Source organism: Mobula hypostoma, chromosome 30 (assembly GCF_963921235.1).
Source record: "Mobula hypostoma chromosome 30, sMobHyp1.1, whole genome shotgun sequence".
NCBI lineage: Eukaryota > Metazoa > Chordata > Chondrichthyes > Myliobatiformes > Myliobatidae > Mobula > Mobula hypostoma.
Genome location: NC_086126.1, coordinates 19,943,034 through 19,969,323, shown reverse-complemented (window position 1 = coordinate 19,969,323; position 26,290 = coordinate 19,943,034). Strand labels below are relative to the sequence as shown.

Here is a 26,290-nt window from a genome sequence, read left to right as displayed (position 1 = left end):
GTGTTCTGTCACTGACACGTGGCATTACACTTGTTTTGTGGCAGCACTACGTCCAAGACATAAATATTACGACAAGTTGGAATAAAATTAATAAACAGTCCAGAAAAGGGATAGTGAGTTTATGTTCATGGACCGTTTAGAAATCTGATGGCCGAGAGGAAGAGACGTTCCTAAAATTCTGAGTGTGGGTCTTCAGCTTTGTGTAGCATCTCTCTAATGGTAATAATGAGAAGAGGGTATGTCCTGAATGGAGAGGAGCCTTCATGATGGCTGCTGCCTTTGAAGGCAATGCCTTTTGAAAGTGGGAGGCTTGTGTCTGTGATGAAGCTGGTTGTGTCTCCCACCCTCTACAGCCTCCTGGGCATTGAAGCCTCCACAGCCGACGGTGATGCAACCAGTCAGAATGCTCTCCACTGTACATCTACAGAAATTTGTGAGTGCGTTTGGTGAAACTCCTTTGCTTTCAGAGGTTCTTGGCTAGAACCGACTGCTGCCTCAGCAAGGACCTGGACACACTACAATTTGCCTATCGCCACAATAGGTCTACAACAGATGCAATCTCAATGGCTCTTCACACGGCCTTAGATCACCTGGACAACACAAACACCTGTGTCAGGATGCTGTTCATTGACTACAGCTCTGTGTTTGACAGCATCATTCCTACAGTCCTGATCAATAAGTTACAGAACCTGAGCCTCTGTACCTCCCTCTGCAATTAGACCCTCAACTTCCTAACCAGAAGACCACAATCTGTGTGGATTGATGATGATATCTCCTTCTCGCTGACAATCAACACTGGCACACCTCAGGGCTGTGTGCTTAGCCCACTGCTCTACTCTCTCTATACCCATTACTGTGTGGCTAGGCATAGCTCAAATACCACCTACAAATTTGCTGATGTTTGTTGGTAGAATCTCAGATGGACGTGAGAGGGCATACAGGAGCGAGATATACCAGCTAGTTGAGTAGTGCTGCAGTAACAACCTGGCACTCAACGTCAGTAAGACCAAAGAACTGTTGGGGACTTCAGGAAGGGTAAGACAAGGGAACACAAACCAATCCTCATGGAGGGATCAGAAGTGGAGTGAGTGAGCAGTTTCAAGCTACTGGATGTCAAGATCTCTGAGGATCTAACCTGGTCCCAAATATCGATGCAGCCATAAAGAAGGCAAGACAGTGGCTATATTTCATCAGGAATTTGAAGAGATTTGGTTTCTCACCTAAAACACTTGAAAACTTCTACAGATGCCCCGTGGACAGCATTCTGACAGGCTGTATCACTGTCTTGTATGGGGGAGGGTGTCTGCTGCACAGGACCGAAAGAAGCTACAGACAATTGTAAAATTAGTCAGCTCCATCTTGGGGACTGGCCTCCGTAGTATCCAGGACATCTTCAAAGGGCAGTGCCTCATAAAGGCAGAGTCCATTATTAAGGACCCCCTCACCCAGAACATGCCCCTTTCTCATTGTTATTATCAGGGAGGAGGTCCAGGAGCCTGAAGACACACACTCAACAATTCGGGAACATTTCCTTCCCCTCCGCCATCCAATTTCTAAATGGACATTGAATCCTCACTAACAACAGGAATTCTGCAGATGCTGGAAATTCAAGCAACACACATAAAAGTTGCTGGTGAATGCAGCAGGCCAGGCAGCATCTCTAGGAAGAGGTGCAGTCGTCGTTTCAGGCCGAGACCCTTTGTCAGGACTAACTGAAGGAAGAGTGAGTAAGGGATTTGAAAGTTGGAGGGGGAGGGGGAGATCCAAAATGATAGGAGAAGACAGGAGGGGGAGGGATGGAGCCAAGAGCCAGACAGGTGATAGGCAAAAGTGTTCGCCATGATGTGGAACTTTTCTTCCGCCGTCTCCGTCTCCGAGCTTACTTCTTCGGCAAGGACTCTTCCACCCCCACCGATGACCCCTTCTCCCGTCTTCAACCCTCCTCTTCTTCATGGACACCCCGCTCTGGTCTTCTGCCTGCTCTGGATCTCTTTATCGCTAACTGCCGACGGGACATCAACCTTCTCGACTTCACCGCACCTTGTCCCCATTCCAACCTCACTCATTCGGAACGCTCTGCTCTCCACTCCCTCCGCACTAATCCTAACCTTATTACTAAACCCCCCGATAAGGGGGGTGCTGTTGTAGTCTGGCGTACTGACCTCTACCTTGCCGAGGCACAGCGACAATTCGCGGATACCTCCTCTTATTTACCCCTCGATCGTGACCCCACTAAGGAGCACCAGGCCATTGTCTCCTACACCATCACTGACTTTATCCGCTCAGGGGATCTCCCATCCACTGCTATCAACCTTATAGTTCCCACACCTTGCACTTCCTGTTTCTACCTTCTACCCAAGATCCACAAACCTGCCTGTCCTGGCCGACCTATTGTCTCAGCTTGCTCCTGCCCCACCGAACTCGTTTCTGCATACCTTGACACGGTTTTATCCCCTCTTGTTCAATCCCTTCCGACCTATGTTCGTGACACTTCTCACGCTCTTAAACTTTTCGATGATTTTAAGTTCCCTGGCCCCCACCGCTTTATTTTCACCATAGATGTCCAGTCCTTATATACTTCCATCCCCCATCAGGAAGGTCTCAAAGCTCTACGCTTCTTTTTGGATTCCAGACCTAATCAGTTCCCCTCTACCACCACTCTGCTCCGTCTAGCGGAATTAGTCGTTACTCTTAATAATTTCTCCTTTTGCTCCTCCCATTTCCTCCAAACTAAAGGTGTAGCTATGGGCACCCGTATGGGTCCTAGCTATGCCTGCCTTTTTGTTGGCTTTGTGGAACAATCTATGTTCCGTGCCTATTCTGGTATCTGCCCCCCACTTTTCCTTCGCTACATCGACGACTGCATTGGCGCTGCTTCCTGCACGCATGCAGAACTCGTTGACTTTATTAACTTTGCCTCCAACTTTCACCCTGCCCTCAAGTTTACCTGGTCCATTTCCGACACCTCCCTCCCCTTTCTAGATCTTTCTGTCTCTGTCTCTGGAGACAGCTTTTCCACTGATGTCTACTATAAGCCTACTGACTCTCACAGCTATCTGGACTATTCCTCTTCTCACCCTGTCTCTTGCAAAAACGCCATTCCCTTCTCGCAATTCCTCCGTCTCCGCCACATCTGCTCTCAGGATGAGGCTTTTCATTCTAGGACGAGGGAGATGTCTTCCTTTTTTAAAGAAAGGGGCTTCCCTTCCTCCACTATCAACTCTGCTCTTAAACGCATCTCCCCCATTTCACGTACATCTCCTCTCACTCCATCCTCCCGCCACCCCGCTAGGAATAGGGTTTCCCTGGTCCTCACCTACCACCCCACCAGCCTCCGGGTCCAGCATATTATTCTCCATAACTTCCGCCACCTCCAACGGGATCCCACCACTAAGCACATCTTTCCCTCCTCCTCTCTCTCTGCATTCCGCAGGGATCGCTCCCTACACAACTCCCTTGTCCATTCGTCCCCCCCATCCCTCGCCACTGATCTCCCTCCTGGCACTTATCCGTGTAAGCGGAACAAGTGCTACACATGCCTTTACACTTCCTCCCTTCCCACCATTCAGGGCCCCAAACAGTCCTTCCAGGTGAGGCAACACTTCACCTGTGAGTCGACTGGTGTGATATACTGCGTCCGGTGCTCCCGATGTGGCCTTTTATATATTGGCGAGACCTGACGCAGACTGGGAGACGGCTTTGCTGAACATCTACGCTCTGTCCGCCAGAGAAAGCAGGATCTCCCAGTGGCCACACATTTTAATTCCACATCCCATTCCCATTCTGACATGTCTATCCACAGCCTCCTCTACTGTAAAAATGAAGCCACACTCAGGTCGGAGGAACAACACCTTATATTCCGTCTGGGTAGCCTCCAACCTGATGGCATGAACATCGACTTCTCTAACTTCCGCTAATGCCCCACCTCCCCCTCGTACCCCATCTGTTACTTATTTTTATACACACATTCTTTCTCTCACTCTCCTTTTTCTCCCTCTGAATTCTCCCTTGCCCATCCTCTGGGTCCCCCCCCCCCGCCCCGCTCCTTGTCTTTCTTCCCAGACCTCCTGTCCCATTGAATCCTCACTGCTTTTTCTTAATATTATTCCTGTTTTTGCACTATTTAACTATTTAATATATATTATTATTCATTTTTATGTTATCAAATACTGTCCTGCAGCTGCTAAGTTAACAAATGCCGGTGATAAGAAACCTGATTCAGATTCTGATGTTCCATATCTCCTCAGACCCCTAATGAAATATAGCCACTGTTGTGCGTTCTTTGATTGGCATCAATACGTTGCGCCCAGGATAGACCCTCAGAGATGTTGATGCCCAGGAACCTGAAGCTGCTCACCCTTTCCATTTCTGATCCCCGCAATGAGCACTGAAGTGTGTTCCCTCGACCTCCCTTTGCTGAAGTCCACAATCAATTCTTTGCTCTTACTGACACTGAGTGCAGGGTTGGGCACTACAGAGGTTTGCAATAACCTCTGACAAAGCAAAAGCCAGAACTATTTTTTATTTAATCATTTAAGTATAAAATGTTGCCATTGCGATTTCCTCAGCCAAGTCCCTCACTCCTCCACTTCGCGGATAGTGAGCACTGTATACGCCATGCTTTCTCAGAAGCCTCAGATTTATATTCTCAGCTACCACTTTGTCTGGATCATCTGACGAAACTTCAGTTAACCAGCTCCTGGTTATCTAGTTTACTAGGAGATAGACAAGCAATGGGTGTACAGCTCTCCATCCTTTGCTTACCAGTCAAACTGAAAACTTATGGCTCAGAAGCGAAAGCATGATAAAATCGAATTGCAAATAAATATTTAAAATTTAATCAATTCCTTCTTGCTAAAATCAACTCATTGCAAACAATGCCAACGGTGCTGAAAGGCCATGCCAAACCACTCTCCTGGTGTTGGGCGCCAGTCCAGCAACAGTGAGGACAGGGGAATGCACCTAACTCTAGCAGCCCCGGCATTCCGTCTGGCCCACAGCAACTCGAGAAGTCCTGACGGCTGCAAGCCGTGGTTAATGTGATTCCCAGCTGCAGCTTTTGGGAACATTGGTATCCAAGGCCAGCCTTGCACCAGTCACCTGAATCTAAGAACGCTTTCATCCTGGAATGAAGAGACCAATTTCAAGCCAGAGTAGTTGAAATCATTCCACAGGAGGTGGTGAGGGTGTGGCTCCCACTTCTGAGATCCAGGTACTAAACTTAAAGACCAAATCCAGCAAGTCTGTACGTGACAAACAAGAGAAAATCTGCAGATGCTGCAATTCCAAGTAACACACACAAAATGCCAGAGGAACTCAGCAGGTCAGGCAGCATCTATGGAAACGAGTAAACAGTTGACCTTCAGGCCAAGACCCTTCGTCAGAAGGGCCTTTCATGTCTCCTCCCACATGAAATTCGGAATCAATTCCGGCACCGACTGTGGAGATTCTCCCTGTGAGCGCGTGGGTATCCTCTCACACCACAAAGACGCACTGGTTGGTCATTGAAAATTGTCCAGTGATTATGCTGGGGTTAAGTCGGTGGGTTTCTGGCTTGTTGGGCTGAACGAGCTTGCTCCACACTGTATCTCTACATCAAATAAGTAAATACAGTCCTGTGCAAAACTCTCAGGCTCATATATATTACCAGGTGGCCTAAGACATTTGCACAGTACTGTATTTGCCAACGTGGAGCAGACAGGGAGTTTGTAAATCTGGCGGGAGCAAAAGATGTTGGGAATGGTGAGGGTGGGGCGCCGTGGGAGAGGTGTGGGACAGGTGACAGAGAAGGAGTGTCAGGGGTGGGTACAGACACACCCAGCCCTGAGACACCAGGCAAGGTCATTTGATTCCAAACAATTGGTTTATTGAAAGCTCACGATACTGATATAAAGTCCCAGGATGCTGACGGACTTTTACCGCTGTACCATTGAGAGCGTACTCACCAACTGCATCTCAGTGTGGTATGGCAATTGTCCCGTATCAGACCGCAAAGCACGCCAGCGTGTGGTGAAAACTGCCCAGCGGATTATCAGCACCCAATTGCCCACCATTGAGAACATATACCGTAAACGCTGCCTGGGCAGGGCAAAAAGCATTATCAAGGATGCATCTCACCCTGACCATGGACTTTTTACTCTCCTCCCATCCGGTAGGCGCTACAGGAGCCTCCACTCCCGCACCAGCAGGCACAGGAAGGGCTTCTTCCCTGAGGCTGTGACCCTGCTGAACCTCACATCACAGCGCTAAGCAGTATTGCACCCATATTGTACTGTCTCAATACTTTTATATGTGTGTGCTGTAGCACTTCTTTTATTCGCAGTTATTTTGTAAATAATACTACTGTTTGCATTTCTGCTCAGATGCTAAATGCATTTCATTGGTTTTGTATCTGTACTCGGCACAATGACAATAAAGTTGAATCTCCCTGCCCCCTTCCCACTCTCAGTCCACAACAGAGACCCATATCAGAATCAGGTTTATCATCACTCACATATGTCATGAAATTTGGGTATTTTTTGTGTGGCAGAGTACAGTACAATACATAAAATTACTACACTACTGTGCAAAGGTCTTATCTACTGAATTAGCACAGTACTGTATATAAAAGCAAAAATGGCCTTGATGATGTTATAATGTTCTGTTCCATCTGGTGTAAAGATCAGGGACAAGAGTTCAGAGATCAGAAATAACGAGGGAAAGAATGAAGAGTGGCGTGAGGAAAACGATTCAAATGCAGAATCTGGGAAGTATAGCCACAGGCCTAGGCACCGAGCCTGAGACTTTTGCACAGCACTGTAAATAAACACTTTCCCAACCACAACACAGTAGAAAGATCCTCCTGTTGCCTTTAATTCTTGTGTAGGCAGATTCTCTACAACAATCAGCATTGTTGATTGCCTTCTCCTTCCTTACGCCTCTCTAATCTCGAATGCTTCCACTAATCGTCCAGCTAACTTTCCAGCCGCACAATTCCAGCTTCTGTCGCCACGGATACACTTCAAAGAAATGGCAAGCACGCTGCTGAGACTGAGGGGTAAACTGTTTAAGGTGAGTAATTCATCGGTTGCAGAAATTAACACATTTCCTGACACACACACAGACGAATTTGCAAATTTGTACAAGCTGCTTAATAAGTCAGAACAAGCACACACACAGAAGCTATCAAACAGACAGCTCCGTTTATCACCTGTGGAAGAGTGTGGCTGTGTTCACGTACCAGACAACAGAAAGTGGGGGTGGGGGGGCAGAAAGAATCACAGTATATAATTAAATGTTTAGCACCTAAGCAAGAAAATAAACTCCTGCTTCTGTGCTTTTGTTTTACTGCTACAGCAAACATTCAATTCTTAAAAAGAAGAAATTTGCAAGGAAAAGCAAAACGCTTGAGTAGCGATGGAACATGTGGGGCTCTCCCAGGAGAAATAAGCTGTAGTTGATTACGTTCATGTTCCTGCACTGTGATCACAGAATCTATTTCCTCAAGTGGCTCGTGGCGATACAATCACCTCATTAACTCCATCTAAAATGCTTGCAGAGTTAGCCATTATCATTAATTAGCAATGAACCACTTACTCAGTAATTTCTTCAGTAACAGTGTGCTCTACTTGAAGCCTGGAGTTGACCTCGATGAAAAAGTGCTTGCCGTGCTTATCGATTAGAAATTCCACCGTGCCGGCATTTTCGTAGCCCACCTGGAGAAGGAAACACAAGGAGTGAATTTACTGCAGGTCAGAGCAGGTTAGTACTGCAGTACTGTGAGAGCAGGTCATTTGGTGCCAATCTGCACACTCCTACAAACCCACTACACATCCAAATCCCAACCGCAAATATCCCCCTCTCCTCTCAGTCCAAGACCCAATCTCAAATACCCCTCTCTCCTCAGTCCGAGACCCAACCGCAAATATCCCTCCCTCCTCAGTCCAAGACCCAATCTCAAATATCTCTCTCTCCTCGGTCCAAGATGCAACAGCAAATATCCCTCTCTCCTCGGTCCAAGACCCAATCTCAAATACCTCTCTCTCCTCAGTCCAAGACCCAATCACAAATATTTCTCTCCTCGGTCCAAGACCCAATCTCAAATATCCCTCTCTCCTCAGTCCAAGACCCAATCGCAAATATCTCTCTCTCCTCGGTCCAAGACCCAATCTCAAATATCTCTCTCTCCTCGGTCCAAGATGCAACAGCAAATATCCCTCTCTCCTCGGTCCAAGACCCAATCTCAAATACCTCTCTCTCCTCAGTCCAAGACCCAATCACAAATATTTCTCTCCTCGGTCCAAGACCCAATCTCAAATATCCCTCTCTCCTCAGTCCAAGACCCAATCGCAAATATCTCTCTCTCCTCGGTCCAAGACCCAATCGCAAATACCCCTCTCTCCTCAGTCCAAGACCCAATCTCAAATACCTCTCTCTCCTCAGTCCAAGACCCAATCACAAATATTTCTCTCCTCGGTCCAAGACCCAATCTCAAATATCCCTCTCTCCTCAGTCCAAGACCCAATCACAAATACCCCTCTCTCCTCAGTCCAAGACCCAATCACAAATATCTCTCTCTGCTCGGTCCAAGGCCCAAACGCAAATATCCCTCTCTCCTCAGTCCAAGACCCGATTGCAAGTAACTTCTGCTGTTAGCTGATCCCATTTAAAAGTTTCTATACATATACACACAGAAAATGCTGGAGGAACTCAGCAGGCCGGGCAGCATCTATGGAACAGGGTGAATAGTTGACTTTTCGGGCTGAGAGAAAGGTCTTGACTCAAAACGTTGACTGTTTACTCTTCTCCATGGAGAAGAGCTGCCGAAGGGTCTCGGCCCAAAACGTCAACTGTACTATTTTCCATAAATATTGCACCACTGTTATTGGCTGTGCTTCAGTTCCCCAACCATAAGGGAAGAAATTTTCACCCCAGGAAGGTCTACCTCTCCCTATTACCAGCCCTACAGAAATACATGCAAGTGAAACCCCTTTGAGACTGCACTGGCCATAGAACACCTCCAGACACACAGACACACACACTCTCAATGATTTCTCCTTTAGCTCCTCCCACTCACTACAGACAAAAGGCGTAGCTTTGCGTTCTCGCATGGGTCTCAGCTATGCCTGCCTTTTTGTTGGCTATGTGCAACAGTCTGTGTTCCAAGCCCGCACTGGTGTCACCCCCTCAGCTTTCTGACACTACATCAGTGAGTGCACAGCACCCATGCCCTGCTCATCGACATCAGCTTTGCCTCCAACTTCCAGCCTGGTCCATTTCCGATACCTCCCTCTCCTTCCTCAGTCTCTGTCTCTATCACTGGTGACAGCTTATCAACTGATGTCTGTTATAAACCCACAGACTCTCACAGCTACCTGAACTATAGCTTTTGCCACCCTGTTACTTGTAAAAATGTCATCCCCTTCTCTCAATTCCTCCATCTCCACCACATCTGCCCTTAGGATGAGATTTCTCTTACCAGGACGAAGAAGGGGATGTCCTCCACCATCAACACTACCCTCAACCGCATCCTTGGATTTCCAGCGTTCCATTTCGCACAGGTCTGTCCTCACCCCATCCTCCCGCCACCCCACCAGGGATAGGGTTCTTCTCGTCCTCACCTACCACCCCACCAGCCTCTGCATCCAGCACATAATTCTCCGAATCTTCGGCCTCCTCCAACAGGATGCTACCACGAAGCACATCTTTCGCTCTCCCCCCCCCACTACTTTCAGCTTTCCGCAGGGATCGCTCCCTATCCAATCGTCCCTCCCCACTGATCTCCCTCCTGGAACTTACTCTTGCAAGCGGATCAAGTGCAACACCTGCCCTTACACTCCCTCCTCACTATCATTCAGGGCCCTAAACAGTCCTTCTAGGTGAGGCGACACTTCACCTGTGAGTCTGTTGGGGTCACTTACTGTGTCCGGTGCTCCCAGTGTGGCCTCCTGTATACTGGTGAGGCTTGACATAAATTGGGAGACCATTTTGTTGAGCACCTATGCTCTGTCTGCCACAAAAAGTGGGACCCATTTTAATTCCACTTCCCATTCCCATTCTGACATGTCAGCCCGTGGCCTCCTCTACTGTCGTGATGAGGCCACACTCGGGTTGGAGGAGCAACATCTTCCATTCCGTCTGCGTAGCATCCAACCTGATAGCGTGAACATCGATATCTCGAACTTCCGGTAATGCCTCACTTCACCATTCCCTTCTCCCTCTCTCACCTTATCTCCTTACCTGACCACTATCTCCCTCTGGTGCTCCTCCCCCCTTTTCTTTCTTCCCTAGCCTTCTGTCCTCTCCTATCAGGCTCCCTCTTCTCCAGCCCGGTATTCCTTTCCCCAATCAACTTCCCAGCTCTTTACTTCACCCCCTCCCCCTCCCAGTTTCACCTTTCACCTTGTGTTTCTCCCTCCCCTCCCCCACCTTCTAACTCTGACTTCTCATCTTCTTTCTCAGTCCTAATGAAGGATCTCAGCCCGGAACATCGACTGTACTCTTTTCCACAGATGCTGCCTGGCCTGCTGAGTTCCTCCAGTATTATGTGTGTGTTGCCTGAAATAAATCTCTTCAGCTGAGGAGTCAGTGGAGTCACTCACTGTCACTGGGAGTGGCTGAGACCAGCGGTGTACAGTCCTGTGCAGAAGTCTGAGGCATGTATATATCGCTAGGGTGCCCAAGAAATCTGCACAGTACTGTAGTCATTTTATCTATTACAATGTACTGCTGCCACAAAAAAAAAACAGATTTCATGCCCTGTGAGTGATGATAAACCTGATTCTGATCTGGGTCTCTATTGTGGACTGAGAGTGGGAAGGGGGCAGGGAGAGGGGATCATGGTTGGGAAAAGGGGAAGGGAGAGGGGAGGGAGCGGGAAGCACCAGAGAGACATTCTGTAATGATCAATAAACCAATTGTTTGGAATCAAATGACCTTGCCTGGTGTCTCAGGGCTGGGTGTGTCTGTACCCACCCCTGACACTCCTTCTCTGCCCCCTGTCCCTCACGCCTCCCACAGTGTCCCACCCTCACCATTCCCAACATCCTTTGTTCCCACCAGATTTACAAACTCGCTCTCCACTCCACATTGACAAATACAGTACTGTGCAGAAGTCTCAGGCCCCTTATGCCTATGTGTCTAAGACTTTTGCACAGGTGCATTAAAAGGGATCTGTACACGTGTACGTAATAGAAGGGAAAACAAAGTTCTGCTGACAGATTTAGATCAGGGAAGGTTCCAGGAGGATTGAGTGGGTAGAAACCTGTCCACAGTTGCTGGCCCTGAACCCTCAGACACAGCAAGGCACTATCTCCCTGTAGCATCCTCCCACATCCCAAAGACAAGCACTAGAGTAAGTAGACTGGTTACGTGGGTGTAATTGAGCAGTGCCGACTCGTTTGCCCTGAAGGGCCTGCTACCGTATGACTGCAGGCAATAAATGGAGATAACTGGAATCAAATATATGGCCCAGTCCATCACGGGTAAAGCCCCCACCCCCACCATCTGAAACGCTGTCGCAGGAAAGCAGCATCCATCACCACACGGGACATGTCCTCTTCTCGCTACTGCCATTAGGAAGTAGGTACAGGAGCCTCAGGAGTTACCCCTCCAGGTTCAGGAACAGTTATTACCCCTCAACCATCAGGTTCCTATACCAGTGTGGATAACCTCAACTCTGAACTGATTCCATCGGGAAGGAGGTACAGGAGCCTCAGGTCCCACACCACCAGGTTCAGGAACAGTTATTACCCCTCAACCATCAGGCTCCTGAACCAGTGAGGATAACCTCAACTCTGAACTGATTCCATCGGGGAGGAGGTACGGGAGCCTCAGGTCCCACACCACCAGGTTCAGGAACAGTTATTACCCTCAACTATCAGGCTCCTGAACCAGAGGGGTAACTTCACTTGCTTCGTCACTGAAATGTTCCCACAACCTATGGACTCACTTTCAAAGACTCTTCATCTCATGTTCTTGATATTTATTGCTTATTTACTGATTATTAATATTTTCTGTTTGTTTTCTTCTCTGTTGTGTTCTGCACTCTAGTTGAATGGCCAAGTTGGGAGTTGGGGCGGTCTTTCACTAATTCTGTTATAGTTATTATTCTAAGGATTTATTGAGAATGCCCACAAGAAAATGATTCTCAGCGTTGTATATGGTGACATATACTGTACGTACTTCAATAATAAATTTACTTTAAATTTTAATTTTTTATTTAATTTTCCCTCTTCTTTACCAATTGCTTGGTCAATTTTTGTTGAATTGTAAATCACTCACAACCCTCGCACTTTCTGCTTGTCCTGGGCAGCACCAGCAGCATTGCGTTTAGCTTAGCACTGTTGCAAATCCTGCGATCTGGGTTCAATTTCCACCACTGTCCGTGAGGAACGTGACCACGTGGGTTTCCTCCCACATTCCAAAGGCGTACGGGTTGGTAGGGTCATTGGTTTCTTGGGTGTAATTGGGCGTATGGGGTCATTGGGCCAGAAAGGCCTGTTAGCATGCAGTATTTCGAGTTAAGTAAATAGAATTTAATTCACAAAGTACCGTGGTGCCCCCTGTCACTGGGTGCCTTTGTACACCCTGCATACAGCTTTGTTCAGCGTCCCTTTCATCCCTGCCAGTTCGGAAGAGTCACAGAGACCTCTGCAGAGTTGCACGTCTGAATGTTGGCATTAAATGAAGATAACTGTAATCAAATGATTTGTCAACAGAAAATTAATGGGTCAATAACCTGTGGATTTCAAATGTATAATCTGTATGGGCTAATCAGATTAATTCTAAATTCCAGGAATTAAAAAGAAAATCTTGCATTAATATACACGCAAAATGCCGGAGGAATCTTTTCTTCCCCAGTCCTGCTGAGGGGTCTCGGCCTGAAATGTTTATTTTTGTCTGTAGATGCTGCCTGGCCTGCTGAGTACCTCCAGCATTTCGTGTGTGTGTTGCTCGGATTTCCAGCATCTGCAGACTTTCTCTTGTTTAATATACACTCAGTAAATTCAGGAGGTACCTGATAATGTGGTCACGGAGTGCGTGTTTCTGGCTTGCTGCTGAGGTACCCCATCCTCGTCCGACGAGTTGCTGCTGGTGATATACGGTGACGCTTTGCAGGCAGATAACAAAACTACTAACTATTCAACTAAATGTTGTAGAAAATGGGCACCACAGTAGCCTGGCGGTTAGAGCAACGCCATTACAGCTGGGGGTATCAGAGATTGGAGTTCAATCCTGGTGTTCTCTCTCGGGAGTCTGTATGTCTTCCCCAGGGCATATGTGGGCTTTCTCCACAGTCCAAAGATGTATCGGTTAGTAGGCTAACTGGTCATGGTAAATTGCCCTGTGATTAGGTTAAACTGAGGGTTGTCGAGGGTTACTGGGCAGTGCAGCGTGAAGTGCCAGAAAGGCCTATTCCATGCAATACTGAGGAAGGGTCTCGGCACGAAACGGCAACTGTAGATGCTGCCTGGCTGCTGCGTTCCCCCAGCATGCTGTGAGTGTAGTTTGGATTTCCAGCATCTGTCGGCCACTGCTGGAGCAGACTTCGGGCTGGACTGAAGCGGCAGGGACTGGACCCAAGAGCGAAAAATGAACCTATGTTGAGCTGATTTGAGCATCGAGCCAGTTTTAAAAGATTGAGGCATGGAGGAGAAGGGCAGTGTTCAGTTCACTACTCCGTGTCAGCCAGGGATGCACGCCCGAGCCTATCCCATCGCCTGCAGCTGACCCACCTCCCTCTCTTCTCCCTGCTACCATCGGGTGTGAGGTGCGGTCGGGAGTCCTGACCAGCTCTGTTTGCCCCACTGCTGAACAGGCTGCTGCGCACTAACTTCCCAGGACCCTGCGATTCATGTTTCCTGTTACTTCCATTTATTTTTTTAATTATTTGCAAAATTTATTCTTTTTTCACACATTAGATGTTTGACGGTCTTTGTGGTGATGCGGGGGGCGGGGGGGGGGGTTCCTCCGTGGATTGTACTGTTTCTTCGTGGCTGCCTGCAAGAAGACGAGTCTCAAGTTTGTTTACTATACATACGTTGATAATAAATGTATCTTGAACTTCTGAGTTGTGCGTTCAGAGATGCTCTTCTGCACACCACTGTTGTAACGTGAGGTGATTTGAGTTACTGTCAGCTTGAACCAGTCTGGCCATTCTCCTCTGACCTCTCTCATTAACAAGGCTTTTTCACCCACAGAACTGCCGCTCACTGAATGTTTCTTTTTTCAGTGTTTTGCACCCTATTCTCTGTAAAACTCTAGAGACTGTTATATGTGAAAATCCCAGGAGATCAGCAGTTTCTGAGACTCAAACACTATCTGACACTAAAAATCATTCTGCAGTCAAAGTCACTCAGATCACGTTTCTTCCCCATTCTGATATTTGGTCTGAACAACAACTGAACCTCGTGACCATGTCGGCATGCTTTTATGCACTGAATTGCTGCCAGACAACGTCTTGGTGATTCTCCTCTGCACCCTCTCCACCGCATTCCTACCCTTCAGTCTCAGTGGGGAAATTGCTAATGAACACCTAGCCCAAACACTCTCACAAATGTCTCTGACTTAAAGCTTGTGCCCCCTGGTTCTGGACTGCCTCTCAGGGAAAAAACTACTCTTCTTTACCTAAAATCTTTCACTTCTCCACATTCAAGGGAAAACATATGACGAAGGTCCTAAAAAAAAGCGTCTTGGTCCGAAACGCTGACTGTTTATTCATTTCCACAGATGCTGCCTGACCTGCTGAGTTCTTCCAGCATTTTTCGTATTGCAAGGGAGAACAATCCTGTTTGTACAGATTACGTCTAAACTCTTGCTTTGATGCCCATCCCTAGCAACAGCTGAAGAAATTAGAGTAGGACTGAATTCAGTGTGAAGAGAGAAACACAGGAGAGGTTAGAGCTCATCTGGGAGTATTGTGTTGACGTCTTGTCACCTCATGAGAGGAAAGATAGCAAAACTTTAGAGAGGGTGCAGAGGAGGTTTACCAGGATGCTGCCTGGATTAGAGAGGGTGCAGAGGAGATTTACCAGGACGCTGCCTGGATTAGAGAGGGTGCAGAGGATATTTACCAGGATGCTGCCTAGATTAGAGAGGGTGCAGAGGAGATTTACCAGGATGCTGCCTAGATTAGAGAGGGTGCAGAGGAGATTTACCAGGACGCTGCCTGGATTAGAGAGGGTGCAGAGGAGATTTACCAGGATGCTGCCTAGATTAGAGAGGGTGCAGAGGAGATTTACCAGGATGCTGCCTGGATTAGAGAGGGTGCAGAAGAGATTTACCAAGATGCTGCCTGGATTAGAGAGCACATCTTGTGAGGAAAGGTTGAGCTAGCTAGGAACATTCACTTTTGAGCGAAGGAAGATGAGAGGCAACCTGACAGAGGCGTACTTAAAGCAGAGGTTTTTATGTTGTTGATCAGTAAGGGTATCAAAGCCGACAGGGAGAAGGCAGGAGAATGGGGTTAATAAATGGCAGAGCAAACTCCATGGGTTGATCAGCCTAATTATGCTCCTATGCCTCATGGTCTTAGAAGATGGTAAGAAGCATAGATGGAGTGGACAGCCAATGCTTTTTTCCTAGGATGGCAATGGCCTATCCTAAGAGATATCCCATTAAGGAGAGCGCAGGAGAGCTGAGAGCAGAGGTAGGTTTTCTTTTTACACAGAGAGCAGTCAGTGCTAGGATGCACTGGCAGGGATAATGGGAGAGCCAATTCCAAAAGAGACTCCTACATACAGCAGTTTGCAAAAGTCTTAGGCACACTTATATAGCTTGGATGCCTAAGACTTTTGCACAGTACTGGACGTCATGAAATTTGTTGTTTCTGGTAATAGTACACTGCAATACTATATATTACAATAAGCATATCTAAAACATCAAATTAAATTAAATAAGCAGTGCAAAAAGACAGGAGAAGATACCCAGGTGGTGTTCATATTGATACAGTGGTGCAAAAACCTTAGGCACGTATATATAGATCAGGTGGAACAGAGAACGAGTTTGTAAATCTAGCAGGAACAACGGATGTTGGGAATGGTGAAGGTGGAGCGCTGCCGGAGGATGTGGGACGGGGGTGGAAAAGTAGTGTCGGGGTGGTGGGGTGATGCAGGTGCAGACACACCCAGCCCTGAGACACCAGGTAAGGTCATTTGATTCCAAACAACAGGCACTCCACCCTCACCATCCCCAACATCCTTTGCTCCCGCCAGATTTACAAACTCGCTCTCCACTCTGCGTTGTCAAACACAGTACTGTGCAAAAGTCTTAAGCACTTGCTCTATATATATCTGTGTGCGTGCGTGTGTGTGTGTCTCTCTCCCGCTGAGATGTTTTGCGCAGTCCTGTAAACTCTGATACTGAGGATGCAGGTGAGAAGGAAGAGCCACTGATGCCAAGCATGTCGAACTCTGATATCACACTCCAATCTTCACCCCAACAACCGCTCCCTGCTCAATGTTCACTTCCAGGCCTGACTCTCTTGGTGAGCTTTCCCAAAGCAGTGCCTCCGCCGATTCCACGTTTTCTCTCCACTCTCTGCTGTTTCACATTTCAGACTGTGTTCGATTTCTTTGGAGCACACTCCCACCCAGTGGCATAAAGCACATGCTGAACAAAACATAGTTGAATGTTTACTTTCAGCCCCACACAGTGAGGAGAAGCTGAACTGCAGATTGCTGACCAACTGGGACTTGGATTCTCGAGCACCACCAATGCATGCGTAATTGCCGGGTTCGAATCAGCCTCTGGCGTAATTTCAAGGGCTGTCCACAGATCACGGACAAATTACGTCCCTGCCATCTTAACCCTCATCCTTAAAACGGGCACAACGCTGACAGAGAGGAGGCTGACTGCAGCCTGGATCAGTGTGGCATAAAGTAACTACTCTGGGTTTCAAAAGACACAAAAGATACTACAGTAGCATCCCCTCTAAATTTTTCACCAACTATCGCTCTCAGCAGGAAACTTTCATACGGCCTAAAACACCGCATGGCACTTTAAATGATATGCACACTATGAAAATTTAGAATAAAAAGTGAAAATCCACATACTTTGATCTCATTTATGAATTAGAAACATAGAAAATAGGTGCAGGAGTAGGCCATTCGGCCCTTCGAGCCTGCACCGCCATTTATTATGATCATGGCTGATCATCCAACTCAGAACCCTGCCCCAGCCTTCCCTCCATACCCCCTGATCCCCGTAGCCACAAGGGCCATATCTAACTCCCTCTTAAATATAGCCAATGAACTGGCCTCAACTGTTTCCTGTGGCAGAGAATTCCACAGATTCACCACTCTCTGTGTGAAGAAGTTTTTCCTAATCTCGGTCCTAAAAGGCTTCCCCTTTATCCTCAAACTGTGACCCCTCGTTCTGGACTTCCCCAACATCGGGAACAATCTTCCTGCATCTAGCCTGTCCAACCCCTTTAGGATTTTATACGTTTCAATCAGATCCCCCCTCAATCTTCTAAATTCCAACGAGTACAAGCCCAGTTCATCCAGTCTTTCTTCATATGAAAGTCCTGCCATCCCAGGAATCAATCTGGTGAACCTTCTTTGTACTCCCTCTATGGCAAGGATGTCTTTCCTCAGATTAGGGGACCAAAACTGCATACAATACTCCAGGTGTGGTCTCACCAAGGCCTCGTACAACTGCAGTAGTACCTCCCTGCTCCTGTACTCGAATCCTCTCGCTATAAATGCCAGCATACCATTCGCCTTTTTCACCGCCTGCTGTACCTGCATGCTCACTTTCAATGACTGGTGTATAATGACACCCAGGTCTCGTTGCACCTTCCCTTTTCCTAATCGGCCACCATTCAGATAATAATCTGTTTTCCTATTTTTGCCACCAAAGTGGATAACTTCACATTTATCCACATTAAATTGCATCTGCCATGAATTTGCCCACTCATCCAACCTATCCAAGTCACTCTGCATCCTCTTAGCATCCTCCTCACAGCTAACACTGCCACCCAGCTTCGTGTCATCCGCAAAATTGGAGATGCTGCATTTAATTCCCTCATCCAAGTCATTAATATATATTGTAAACAACTGGGGTCCCAGCACTGAGCCTTGCGGTACCCCACTCGTCACCGCCTGCCATTCTGAAAAGGTCCCGTTTATTCCCACTCTTTGCTTCCTGTCTGCTAACCAATTCTCTATCCACCTCAATACCTTACCCCCAATACCATGTGCTTTAAGTTTGCACACTAATCTCCTGTGTGGGACCTTGTCAAAAGCCTTTTGAAAACCCAAATATACCACATCCACTGGTTCTCCCCTATCCACTCTACTAGTTACATCCTCAAAAAATTCTATGAGATTCGTCAGACATGATTTTCCTTTCACAAATCCATGCTGACTTTGTCCGATGATTTCACCGCTTTCCAAATGTGCTGTTATCACATCTTTGATAACTGACTCCAGCAGTTTCCCCACCACCGACCTTAGGCTAACCAGTCTATAATTCCCCGGTTTCTCTCTCCCTCCTTTTTTAAAAAGTGGGGTTACATTAGCCACCCTCCAATCCTCAGGAACTAGTCCAGAATCTAACGAGTTTTGAAAAATTATCACTAATGCATCCACTATTTCTTGGGCTACTTCCTTAAGCACTCTGGGATGCAGACCATCTGGCCCTGGGGATTTATCTGCCTTTAATCCCTTCAATTTACCTAACACCACTTCCCTACTAACATGTATTTTGTTCAGTTCCTCCATCTCACTGGACCCTCTGTCCCCTACTATTTCTGGAAGATTATTTATGTCCTCCTTAGTGAAGACAGAACCAAAGTAATTATTCAATTGGTCTGCCATGTCCTTGCTCCCCATAATCAATTCACCTGTTTCTGTCTGTAGGGGACCTACATTTGTCTTTACCAGTCTTTTCCTTTTTACATATCTATAAAAGCTTTTACAGTCAGTTTTTATGTTCCCTGCCAGTTTCCTCTCATAATCTTTTTTCCCCTTCCTAATTAAGCCCTTCGTCCTCCTCTGCTGAACTCTGAATTTCTCCCAGTCCTCAGGTGAGCCACTTTTTCTGGCTAATTTGTATGTTTCTTCTTTGGAATTGATACTATCCCTAATTTCTCTTGTCAGCCACGGGTGCACTACCTTCCTTGATTTATTCTTTTGCCAAACTGGGATGAACAATTGTTGTAGTTCATCCATGCAATCTTTAAATGAAAGGGTATAATGAAATACAGGACAACAAAGAAAATCTTTCCCAGTTTGTAAACTTGTTAGAGAGAGAACGCACAGGGTAGAAGAGAGGGGGAGAAGAGAGAGAGAGAACAAGAACAAAAACAGGCCCTTCATCCCATCTAGACAATGCCAGAACTATTTAAACTGCCTACTCCCATTCACTTGCATTAGCACTATAGCCCTCCATAGCTCTAGTATCCATTTACCTAACTAAACTGCTCTCAAGTGTTGAAATCAAGCTTGCATGGACTTGTGCTGGCGGCTCATTCCACATTCTCACCACCCTCTGAGTGAAGACGTACCCCTTTATATTCCCCTTAAACCTGTCACCTTTCACCCAACCTCAGTGGAAAAAGCCTGCTTGCATTTACCCTATCTATACCCCTCAGAATTTGTATACTTCTATCAAATCTCCCCTCAATCTTCTACCTTCTAAAGAATAATGTCCTAACCTAGTCAATCTTTCCTTCCAACTCAAGTCCTCCAACCCGCAACATCCTTGTAAATTTTTACTGTACTCCTTAAACATTACTTCCTTCCTGTAGGCAGGTGACCAAAACTGCACACAATACCCCAAGTTTGGCCTCACCAACACCTTACACAACTTCAACATAAAATTCCATCTTCTGTACTCAAAAATTGATTTATGAAGGCAAACGTAACAAAAGCTTTCTTTCTATGATGCCACTTTCAATGAATTATGTACCTGTATAGTCAGATCTCTCTGTTCTATCGCACTCCTCAGTGCCCTGCCGTTCACTGTGTAAGACCCACCCCGGGTGGTCCTACCGAAGTGCAAAACCTCACACTTGTCTGCATTAAATTCCATCTGCCACTTCTCAGCCCGTTCTTCCAGCTAATGCAGACCTCTCTGCAAGTCATGATAGCTTTTCTCGCTGCCCACTACACCCCCCAATCTTGGTCTAACGCGCAAATTTGCTGATTTATACCTGTGCCTAAGATTTTTGCATAGTACTGTACTTTTGATACTTAGAAACTTTTCATTTCATTATTTTCACAAGTATTTTTGCTTTACAGGATATGTGAACACTTTTGCATAGTACTGTAGTTTTGATACTTAGAAACTTTTCAATTTCATTATTTTCACAAGCATCTTTGCTTTACAGAATATGTGAACACTTTTGCATAGTACTATACGTACAAAGGTGCATTTCTGTCACAGCATGGCCGTGCATGGGACAGCCTAACGGGGACAGTGTTATCCACAGCAACACACAAAAAATGCTGCAGGACCTCAGCAGGTCAGGCAGCATCTATCGAGGGGGATAGGCAGGTGTCATTTCGAGTCGTCATCTGGTGTTGATGAAGGGTCTCGGCCCAAAACATTGGAGGTTTAATTCCTTCCACAGATGCTGCCTGACCTGCTTAGTTCCTGCAGCATTTTGTCTGGATTTGAAGAACTCACTTTGAGCAAGCATTTGCCTGAGCCATGCTGTCGTAGAGCTATACTGAATGGAATCAGGCCCTTCGGCCCAACACATCCATGCTGACTCAGGTGCCCACCTCAACTAGTCTCACATGCCTGCATTTCAAAACTTAAAATTCCAAACTAAATTTATTATCCAAGTACACGTACGTCACTATACACAACCCTGAGATTCATTTCCTTGTGGACATGCTCAATAAATCCATAAACAGGATCAGTGAAAGGCTGCACTAACTGTGGCATTCAACCACAGTGCAAAAGACAACAAACTGCGCATATACGAAAAGAAAGAAATAATAATAATAAATTAATAAGCAATAAATATCGAGAACATGAGATGAAGAGTCCTTGAAAGTGAGCCCACAGGTTGTGGGAACAGTTCAGTGATGGGGCAAGTGAAGTTGAGTGAAGTTATCCCCTCTGGTTCAGGAGCCTGATGGTTGAGGGTAATAACTGTTCCTGAACCTGGTGGTGTGAGTCCTGAGGCTCCTGTACCTCCTTCCTGATGGAATCAGTTCAGAGTTGAGGTTATCCTCACTGGTTCAGGAGCCTGATGGTTGAGTGTAATAAGTGTTCCTGAACCTGGTGGTGTGGGTCCTGAGGCTCCTGTACCTCCTTCCCAATGAAATCAGTTCAGAGTTGAGGTTATCCTCACTGGTTCAGGAGCCTGATGGTTGAGGGTAATAACTGTTCCTGAACCTGGTGGTGTGGGACCTGAGGCTCCTGTACCTCCTTCCCGATGGAATCAGTTCAGAGTTGAGGTTATCCCCTCTGGTTCAGGAGCCTGACGGTTGAGGGTAATAACTGTTCCTGAACCTGGTGGTGTGGGATCTGAGGCTTCTGTACCTCCTTCCCGATGGCAGCAGTGAGAAGAGAACATGTCTGGGTGTTGCGGGGTGGGGGTGGGGTACTGATGATAGATGCCGTTTTCCTACGACAGCATTTCATACAGATGTGCTCAATGGAGGGGAGGGCTTTACACGTGATGGACTGGGTCGTATCCTCTACCCATTTTTCTCAAAACCTTTTCTATCCATTAACCCATTTAAATAACCATATAACCATAGAACAACCACTGCACAGAAACAGGCCATCTCGGCCCTTCTAGTCCATGCCGAACTCTTACTCTCACCTAGTCCCACCAACCTGCATTCAGCCCATAACCCTCTATTCCTTTCCTGTCCGTATATCTATCCAATTTAACTTTAAACAACAACATCGAATCTGCCTCAACCACTTCTGCTGGAAGCTCGTTCCACACAGCTACCACTCTCTGAGTAAAGAAGTTCCCCCTCATGTTACCCCTAAATTTTGGCCCTTCAACTCTCAAATCATGTCCCCTTGTTTGAATCTCCCCTACTCTCAATGGAAAAAGCCTATCCACGTCAACTCTATCAATCCCCCTCATAATTTTAAACACCTCTATCAAGTCCCCCCTCAACCTTCTACGCTCCAAAGAATAAAGACCTAACTTGTTCAACCTTTCGCTGTAACTTAGGAGATGAAACCCAGGCAACATTTCAGTAAATCTCCTCTGTACTCTCTCAATTTTATCGACATCTTTCCTATAATTCGGTGACCAGAACCGTACACAATACTCCAAATTTGGCCTAACCAATGCCTTATACAATTTCAACATTATATCCTAACTCCTGTACTCAATGCTCTGATTAATAAAGGCCAGCAAACCAAAAGCTTTCTTCACCACCCTGTCCACATGAGATTCCACCTTCAGGGAACTATGCACCATTATTCCTAGATCCCTCTGTTCTACTGCATTCTTCAATGCCCTACCATTTACCATGTATGTCCTATTTTGATTAGTCCTACCAAAATGTAGAACCTCACATTTTTCAGCATTAAAAAACTCCATCTGCCATCTTTCAGCCCACTCTTCTAACTGGCCTAAATCTCTCTGCAAGCTTTGAAAACCTACTTCATTATCCACAACGCCACCTATCTTAGTATCATCTGCATACTTACTAATCCAATTTACCACCCCATCATCCAGGTCATTAATATATATGACAAACAACATTGAACACAGTACAGATCCCTGAGGCACACCGCCACACACTGTCCTCCAATCTGACACACAGTTATCCACCACTACTCTCTGGCGTCTCCCATCCAGCTACTGCTGAATCCATTTTATTACTTCGATATTAATGCCTAACAATTGAACCTTCCTAACTAACCTTCCTTGTGGAACCTTGTCAGATGCCTTACTGAAGTCCATATAGACAACATCCACCGCTTTACCCTTGTCAACTTTCCTAGTAACCTCATCAAAAAAATTCAATATGATTTGTCAAACATGACCTTCCACGCACAGATCCATATTGATTTTTCCTAATCAGACCCTGTCTATCCAGATAATTATATAAACCATCTCTAAGAATACTTTCCATCAACTTACCCACCACTAACGTCAAACTCACAGGCCGATAATTGCTAGGTTTACTCTTAGAACCCTTTTTAAACAACGGAATAGCATGAGCAATACGCCAATCCTCTGGCACCATCCCCGTTTCTAATGACATTTGAAATATTTCAAAAATCTTGTTTAAAAGTTGTAAATGCACCCATCTCTTGCAGCTCATTCCATATACCCAGCACCCTCTACCCATTAGATCCTTTTTAAATCTTTTCTCCTTTCATTTTAAAATTGTGCCCTATAGTTCTAAAATAAGGAGGAGAAGATGGCGGCGCGATGGCAGCGTGTGTGGCCTCTCCGGTGAATGATATCTGTAATCTGTCAAGTAGGGGACCGTGCACAATTCTGATTTGATGGAGACAGACGTGAGAGTATGGAGGAACATCTGGAGAAACTTCTGAAATGCCCACTTCGCTGCTGCTGCTACTGTGCGATCCAGAATCTCTGGAGCAGAAGGCCCCAAATCCTCAGCTTTGCATGTTTCAGCGGCCGGGGCTAGGTCGAAGGTGCGCGGCAGAGGATGGCGCTTGGGAGGCTGTATCGGAGGGGTTGGTCGGAGGCTTGAAGTTTTCAGATCGACGGACTCAGTGTCGGCTGTGGTCGGCTGCTTCCAAGGCATCAGTAAGTTGATGGTGCCTGGCAGGGAGTTTCTCCCTTTTGCCGCCTGCTATCCGGGACTCGTGAGTCGATCGACTCGGGGACTTTGAGACTTTTTGTTTTACTGTGCCCATGGTTTGTTCTTCATCAAATTATGGTAGTGCTTTGTACTGCTGTAACTACATGTTATAATTATGTGGTTCTGTCAGTGTTAGTCTTTGGTTTGTCCTGTTTTCTGTGATATCACTCTGGAGAAACATTGTATCATTTCTTAATGCATGTATGCATTTCTAGATGACAATAAAAGAGGACTGAGTGTTCTCATAATCTAAATAAACCCCTCCCTACCCAACCTGGCAAGAAAGACAGTGACTAACCATCTTCTCTACAGCCCTCATGACTTTAAAAACATCTGTAAGGCACCACCGCACCCCCCCCCACAGCCTCCTTCACTCCAGGGAGAACAGTCCCAGCCTCTCCATATAACTCAAGCCCCTCCCAGTCCTGAACTTTCCTGAACCCTTTCCAGCTTAATGAGATCTTAATAACTACACAAAATACTCCAAGTGCAAAGGTTCTAAGGTTCATTTTATTGTCAAAGTATACATGTACAATACAACTCTGAAATTTATCTTCTACAGATAGCCATGAAATACACATGAAAAGAAAAAGAAACAAGACTCACCGACCCCAGAATCCCCCATCCCCTCCTCTCAGGGAAAAACAGCAACGATGAAAATGCACAACCTCCTCATCAGCAGAAAAAAACAGCACCAATACAATCCCCGACCCTCTCACTCACATCCCCAACCATTCACCCACAGAAAAAAACATTGACAACAACAATCCCTGATCTCCTCACTTGCAAATGAATAGCGACAGTCTGGCCAATGACTTGTCTTTAAGATTTAGTTATTCTCCATATTTATAGTCCATTCACCTGTTGCCGTGACAACAGTGTCAGGAAATGTACAGGAGACTTGAGCCAAAAGCATAGCAGCAGAGATCATTTTGCAGTGAGTGATTGCTTTACTGCTACACTGCAAAATAACTGTCCACCAGGGGCCACAAATCAAGAGAGAACACAACAAGGCAACAGGGTAACTGAAGGCTGGGGACAACTAGTTGAGGCTGGCTGATGCAAGGGCTATGGATGAGATCTGGGTTTAAATAGGCTGCAGGTGACGGGCTGGCTGGAGACTGGCAGGTGCCTGCCTGACAAACTGTACAATGCTGGAGTCAATTCACACACCACACTCGCCAGACCAGGTTTCAATTCCTCAGTCTGTTCAGAGTGCTGAGCATCTTGAGATGAGATATTATAATAAAAAAATACAATCTTTTTTCTCTTAAATAAGTATTCTTAAAAATTCAAATGAAATTCCACTTTGAATTTGGTTTTGTGCCGTGATTAAACTGAAAATTAATTGGATCCTTTTAAGCATAATCTTAATGAACATTTTAATGAGTTACTCTGCTGCGATCTTGCCTGGACAAACACACACAGTGGAGCAGCACCTGGTATTAGCAGCGCGAGCAACAGGTGACAGGCAGATAAAGAAGAAAATGTGCAGAGTTTTAAGCGAAGGCACCAACCACCTTAAGGCTAATCCAAACCACAAATTACCTTTACACTAACAGAGAAAAAGCATGCACCGCAATCTGGAAAAATAATTATTTCCAATATAAAGGTTGAGAGTATGGTGTAGTAACAGGCCCTTGGCCTGTGGAGTCTGCCCTGACCTTCAACCAGCCACACAGCTGCAATGAACCCTTTGCAATGACCTGGTTTTCTGCATTAATTACTTATCAAATGTGCTCCGTCACAATAATAGACAAACACAAATCTGCCTAAACTAATAACACACAGTTGTACTTCTCACGTCTTTATTGAACGCACACTGTTTAATCATTCACAGTCCAGGATGAAAAAAGTATGTGAACTCTTGCAACTAATAACTGGCGGAAACTCCTTCAGCGGCAATAGCCTCCACCCAGTGTTGTTGTGATCAGACTTGCACGACAGCAAAGAGGTATTCAGTCCATTCCTCCACACAAAACTGTTTCAGTTCATCAATATTTCTGGGATACCTTGCACAAACAGCCCTCTTCAGGTCATGCCACAGCATCTCAATTGGGTTAAGGTCTGGACCTTGACTTGGCCATTCCAAAACAATTTTTTTTTTCTTTTTTAAACCACTTACTCTTGTGTTTAGGTTCATTGTCTTGTTGCATCATACAACTTCTATTAAGTTCTGCTACCATGCCATTCTCCTGTAAAATGCCCATGATGCTCCTTCCACCATGCTTCACAGTTGGGATTAGATTTTGGTGATGATGTACTGGGCTCTTTTTCCTGCAAACAGCGGTGTGCATTTCTGCTCGGAAGTTCAACTTCTGTCTCATCTGTCCACAGAACATTGTCCCAGAAGTGTTGTGGAACATCCAGGTGGTCTTTTGCAAACTTGAGGCGTTTTTCTTGAGCGTGCTTTCCTCCATGGTGTCCTTCCATGAAACCATTCATGTTCAGTGTTTTTCTTACAGTGGATACACGAACAGGGACTTTAGCAAGTTCCAGAGATTTCTGCAGGTCTTTTGCTCTTTCCCTTGTGTTCCTTTTCA

At 46.1% G+C, this 26,290-nt stretch overlaps 1 protein-coding gene across 6 annotated transcripts in view; it reads right to left on the bottom strand.

The window, feature by feature from the left end:
• The window catches only part of LOC134339794 (pyruvate carboxylase, mitochondrial-like), a 978,567-nt gene that overhangs the window by 793,047 nt on the left and 159,230 nt on the right, over positions 1-26,290 (bottom strand). For all 6 annotated transcript variants that reach the window (XM_063036574.1, XM_063036571.1, XM_063036570.1 and 3 more), the window contains one exon: positions 7,576-7,694. In XM_063036574.1, coding sequence (XP_062892644.1) covers positions 7,576-7,694 — 119 coding nt within the window. The remainder of the gene's footprint in view (positions 1-7,575; positions 7,695-26,290) is intronic.